Source organism: Panulirus ornatus, chromosome 2 (genome assembly GCF_036320965.1).
Source record: "Panulirus ornatus isolate Po-2019 chromosome 2, ASM3632096v1, whole genome shotgun sequence".
Lineage (NCBI taxonomy): Eukaryota > Metazoa > Arthropoda > Malacostraca > Decapoda > Palinuridae > Panulirus > Panulirus ornatus.
In genome coordinates, this window is record NC_092225.1 from 61,640,300 (window position 1) to 61,646,299 (window position 6,000).

General features: G+C 41.8%; 1 protein-coding gene across 2 annotated transcripts in view; it reads left to right on the plus strand.

Moving 5' to 3' along the window:
• Positions 1-3,885, plus strand: part of LOC139756622 (sodium-coupled monocarboxylate transporter 1-like) — a 38,238-nt gene extending 34,353 nt beyond the window's left edge. Inside the window, exons 11-12 of one of the 2 annotated variants that reach the window (XM_071676276.1) lie at positions 2,529-2,629; positions 2,974-3,882. In XM_071676276.1, coding sequence (XP_071532377.1) covers positions 2,529-2,629; positions 2,974-3,161 — 289 coding nt within the window. In that variant the 3' untranslated portion in view covers positions 3,162-3,882. Of the gene's footprint in view, positions 1-2,528; positions 2,630-2,973 lie in introns of both variants that reach the window. The other variant, XM_071676286.1, reaches the window with a different exon arrangement.
• Positions 3,886-6,000: the final 2,115 nt, after the last annotated feature.

The following is a 6,000-nucleotide window of genomic DNA, read 5'->3' on the forward strand; positions in this document are numbered from 1 at the left end:
GGAACATCGGTGAAGGAGGCTAATGGGGAGGTAGTAACAAGAAGTGGTGATGTGAGAAGGAGATGGAGTGAGCATTTTGAAGGTTTGTTGAATGTGTTAGATGATAGAGTGGCAGATATAGGGTGTTTTGGTCGAGGTGGTGTCAGAAGTGAGAAGGTAAGGGAGAATGCTTTGGTAAACAGAGAAGAGGTAGTGAAAGCTTTGCGGAAGATGAAAGCCGGCAAGGCGGTGGGTTTGGATGGAATTGCTATGGAATTTATTAAAAAAGGGGGTGACTGTGTTGTTGACTGGTTGGTGAGGATATTCAATGTATGTATGGCTCATGATGAAGTGCCTGAAGATTGGCGGAATGCATCCTTAGTGATATTGTATAAAGGCAGGGGGAATAAAGGTGAAGTTCAATTTACAGAGGTATAAGTTTGTTCAGTATTCCTGGGAAATCATATGGAGGGTATTGGTTAAGAGGGTGAAGGCATTTACAGAGCATCAGATTGGGGTAGAGCAGTGTGCTTTCAGAAGTGGTAGAGGATTTGTGGATCATGTGTTTGCTTTGAAGAATTTATGTGAGAAATACTTAGAAAAACATTTGGATTTGTATGAAGCATTTGTGGATCTGGGGAAGGGATATGATAGAGTTGATAGAGATGCTCTGTGGAAGGTATTAAGAGTATATGGTGTGGGAGGCAAGTTGCTATAAGCAGTGAAATGTTTTTGTCGAGGATGTAAGGCATGTGTACGAGTAGGAATAGAGGAAAGTTATTGGTTCCCAGTGAGTGTCGGTTTGCGGCAGGGGTGCGTGATGTCATTTTGGTTGTTTAATTTGATTATGGATAGGGTTGTTAGGTAGGTAGATGCAAGAGTTTTGGAGAGAAGGGCAAGTATGCAGTCTGTTTTCGGTGAGAGTGCTTGGGAAGTGAGTCAGTTGTTGTTCGCTGATGATACAGCATTGGTGGCTAATTCGGGTGCTGAGAGTAAATGTGAATAAGAGCAAGGTTATTAGATCCAGTAGGGTTAAGGAACAAGTCAGATGGGAGTTAAGTTTGAATGGAGAAAAACTGGAGGAAGTGAAGTGTTTTAGATATCTCGGAGTGGATTTGGCATTGGATGGAACCATGGAAGCGGAAGTGAGTCACAGGGTGGGCGAGGGGGCGAAAGTTCCAGGAGCGTTGAAAAATGTGTGGAAGGCAAGAACACACACCCTGTGACTCACTTCTGCTTCCATGGTTCCATCCGTTGCCAAATCCACTCCTAGATATCTAAAACACTTCACTTCCTCCAGTTTTTCTCCATTTAAACTTACCTCACAATTAACTTGTCCCTTAACCCTACTGAAAATCATACCCTTGTTCTAATTCACATTTACTGTCAGCTTTCTCCTTTCACACACTTTACCAAACTCAGTCAACAACTTTTGCCGTTTCTCACCCGAATCTGCCACCAGCGCCGTATCATCAGCGATCAACAGCTGACTCACTTCCCAAACCCTCTCACCGAAAACAGACTGCATACTTGCCTCTCTCTGTAAAACTCTTGCATTCACCTCCCTAACAACCCCATCCATAAACAAATTAATCAACTATGGAGACATCACGCACCCCTGCCGCAAACCGACATTCACTGGGAACCAGTCACTTTCCTCTCTTCCTACTCGTGCACATGCCTTTCATCCTCGATAAAAACTTTTCACTTCTAGCAACTTACCTCCACACCACATACTCTTTATACCTTCCACAGAGCATCTCTATCAACTCCATCATATGCCTTCTCCAAATCCATACATGCTATAAACAAATCCATCTTTTTTCTAGATATTTCTTACATACATTCATCAAAGCAAACACCTGATCCACACATCCTCTACCACTTCTGAAACCACACTGCTCTTTCCTAATCTTGTGCTCTGTACATGCCTTTACCCTATCAATGAATATCCTCCCATATAATTTCCCAGGAATACTCTACAAACTTATATCTCTGAAATACAAGCATTCACCTTTATCCCCTTAGCCTTTGTACAATGGCATTATGCATGCATTCCGCCAGTCCTCACGCACTTTACCATGAACCGTACATGCATTGAATATCCTCACCAACCAGTCAACAACACAGTCATCCCCTTTTGTGATAAATTCCACAGCAATACCATCCAAACCCGCCGCCTTGCCGGCTTTCATCTTCCGCAAAGCTTTCACTACCTCTTCTCTGTTTACCATATATATATATATATATATATATATATATATATATATATATATATATATATATATATATATATATGCAAATCTCTTCCTCTCACTAATTTGTGCAGAATTTCCACGTCCCCTTCTTGATGTGAGTGAGTCGGCTCGTTCAGTATCTTTCTTAAGCTATGAATCCAGCTGACTCAATAAACATAGACTTGGTATTTTCATAATTCAGAATACTAAACGCTCTTCTAAAAAATGTCTCAAAAATCTATATCCAAATTATTGTGTTTCATAAAGCCTGAACAACTGAGTGAGTGAGTGCACCTATTTACCTCTCTATAGGCCGATGTCCAAGACGATATACGAGGTGTCTTACTGCTACACTGGCATGATAAGTGTCCTTATTATGTTTGCTGTGGGCAGCCTCGTCTCTCTGTGTACTGGTAAGATCAATGTCATTTTCCATGATCTTCATTCCACTTAAGAGACTTTCTAACTTTTATATGCTTTTTGCCTCCGATGACAAAGACTTTTTATGATATGATTACCTAAAGTAATCTAGATCTTCTTGAAGTGTCAAAAAGCCATTTGTTAGTTGTTTAAGGTCGTTTAGGTTACATCTAGAGTAAATAGTTTCATTTGCCCTAGGCATCACGTGATCTTCTTGTACACCGATCAAAATGTTTGATATAGCATCACCAAAGAGGGAAGATAACCGTGGTTGATATTGTAGATTACTGAGTCTTGATTATCCTAACGACCTCTAAATAATTCCCTTTGTTCCTAGGTCCAGTCCATCCGGAGGATTTAAGAGAGGGAGTGGTAAATCCATCTGTTAAACGACTGTACAGTCGCCTGTGGCTGATCATTAAGGGTCGCACGAGCGACAAGAAGAGCAAGGAAACTGTCGTCGAGGAAGTGACAATGAAAATGTTGCCCGAACCAAAAGATGACAATCTCGAATCGCCCTCTTAGTTGCCATGGATTGGACGTTCCTTACAAGAAACTATCTTGTTAACACATCCAAAGGATTGTCATTATTCTCCTGTATGGAACGCTGCTCGCAATTCTGAGATGGATCTCCTAAATGTCTTTTATAGTCGCAGAGGAATCAAAATTCTTCCTCCTATCTAATCCTTCTGCTTTAACCTCTCGCAAACTATCCCTCTTTTCCCTCCATAATGTTGCTTCCATTTCTGTATTCTGCAGGCGTTATTTTGGTCGTTGCTCTCGAGAATGATCTGCATGATTTCCAGCCTCTGAGACCCAGATCCAGCGTATGTAATTGTCTGCGCTCTTTGATAGTTTATCTGTGGAGATCAGCCACACGAAGAACAGCCGTTATCATGCCTCCTTTTGTGTCTCCCTCCCCCTCCAGATTTTTCTCCTTCAAGAATTGGGCTTTAGAAACACCAGATGAGCTCAAATAAACACGACACCCAACCCCTCCTTTAAAAAAGCTAATTATTGTCTCTCACCAATTCTTTTTATTCTTTCCAGTAGACAGCATCTCAACTCATATATATATATATATATATATATATATATATATATATATATATATATATATATATATATATATATATATATATATATATACATATATATATTTTTTTTTTTTATACTTTGTCGCTGTCTCCCGCGTTTGCGAGGTAGCGCAAGGAAACAGACGAAAGAAATGGCCCAACCCCCCCCCATACACATGTACATACACACGTCCACACACGGAAATATACATACCTACACAGCTTTCCATGGTTTAACCCGGACGCTTCACATGCCTTGATTCAATCCACTGACAGCACGTCAACCCCTTTATACCACATCGCTCCAATTCACTCTATTCCTTGCCCTCCTTTCACCCTCCTGCATGTTCAGGCCCCGATCACACAAAATCCTTTTCACTCCATCTTTCCACCTCCAATTTGGTCTCCCTCTTCTCCTCGTTCCCTCCACCTCCGACACATATATCCTCTTGGTCAATCTTTCCTCACTCATTCTCTCCATGTGCCCAAATCATTTCAAAACACCCTCTTCTGCTCTCTCAACCACGCTCTTTTTATTTCCACACATCTCTCTTACCCTTACGTTACTTACTCGATCAAACCACCTCACACCACACATTGTCCTCAAACATCTCATTTCCAGCACATCCATCCTCCTGCGCACAACTCTATCCATAGCCCACGCCTCGCAACCATACAACATTGTTGGAACTACTATTCCTTCAAACATACCCATTTTTGCTTTCCGGGATAATGTTCTCGACTTCCACACATTTTTCAAGGCTCCCAAAATTTTCGCCCCCTCCCCCACCCTATGATCCACTTCCGCTTCCATGGTTCCATCCGCTGACAGATCCACTCCCAGATATCTAAAACACTTCACTTCCTCCAGTTTTTCACCATTCAAACTCACCTCCCAATTGACTTGACCCTCAACCCTACTGTACCTAATAACCTTGCTCTTATTCACATTTACTCTTAACTTTCTTCTTCCACACACTTTACCAAACTCCGTCACCAGCTTCTGCAGTTTCTCACATGAATCCACCACCAGCGCTGTATCATCAGCGAACAACAACTGACTCACTTCCCAAGCTCTCTCATCCCCAACAGACTTCATACTTGCCCCTCTTTCCAAGACTCTTGCATTTACCTCCCTAACAACCCCATCCATAAACAAATTAAACAACCATGGAGACATCACACACCCCTGCCGCAAACCTACATTCACTGAGAACCAATCACTTTCCTCTCTTCCTACACGTACACATGCCTTACATCCTCGATAAAAACTTTTCACTGCTTCTAACAACTTGCCTCCCACACCATATATTCTTAATACCTTCCACAGAGCATCTCTATCAACTCTATCATATGCCTTCTCCAGATCCATAAATGCTACATACAAATCCATTTGCTTTTCTAAGTATTTCTCACATACATTCTTCAAAGCAAACACCTGATCCACACATCCTCTACCACTTCTGAAACCACACTGCTCTTCCCCAATCTGATGCTCTGTACATGCCTTCACCCTCTCAATCAATACCCTCCCATATAATTTACCAGGAATACTCAACAAACTTATACCTCTGTAATTTGAGCACTCACTCTTTTCCCCTTTGCCTTTGTACAATGGCACTATGCACGCATTCCGCCAATCCTCAGGCACCTCACCATGAGTCATACATACATTAAATAACCTTACCAACCAGTCAACAATACAGTCACCCCCTTTTTTAATAAATTCCACTGCAATACCATCCAAACCTGCTGCCTTGCCGGCTTTCATCTTCCGCAAAGCTTTTACTACCTCTTCTCTGTTTACCAAATCATTTTCCCTAACCCTCTCACTTTGCACACCACCTCGACCCAAACACCCTATATCTGCCACTCTGCCATCAGACACATTCAACAAACCTTCAAAATACTCATTCCATCTCCTTCTCACATCACCACTACTTGTTATCACCTCCCCATTTACGCCCTTCACTGAAGTTCCCATTTGCTCCCTTGTCTTACGCACCCTATTTACTTCCTTCCAGAACATCTTTTTATTCTCCCTAAAATTTAATGATACTCTCTCACCCCAACTCTCATTTGCCCTTTTTTTCACCTCTTGCACCTTTCTCTTGACCTCCTGTCTCTTTCTTTTATACTTCTCCCACTCAATTGCATTTTTTCCCTGCAAAAATCGTCCAAATGCCTCTCTCTTCTCTTTCACTAATACTCTTACTTCTTCATCCCACCACTCACTACCCTTTCTAAACAGCCCACCTCCCACTCTTCTCATGCCACAAGCATCTTTT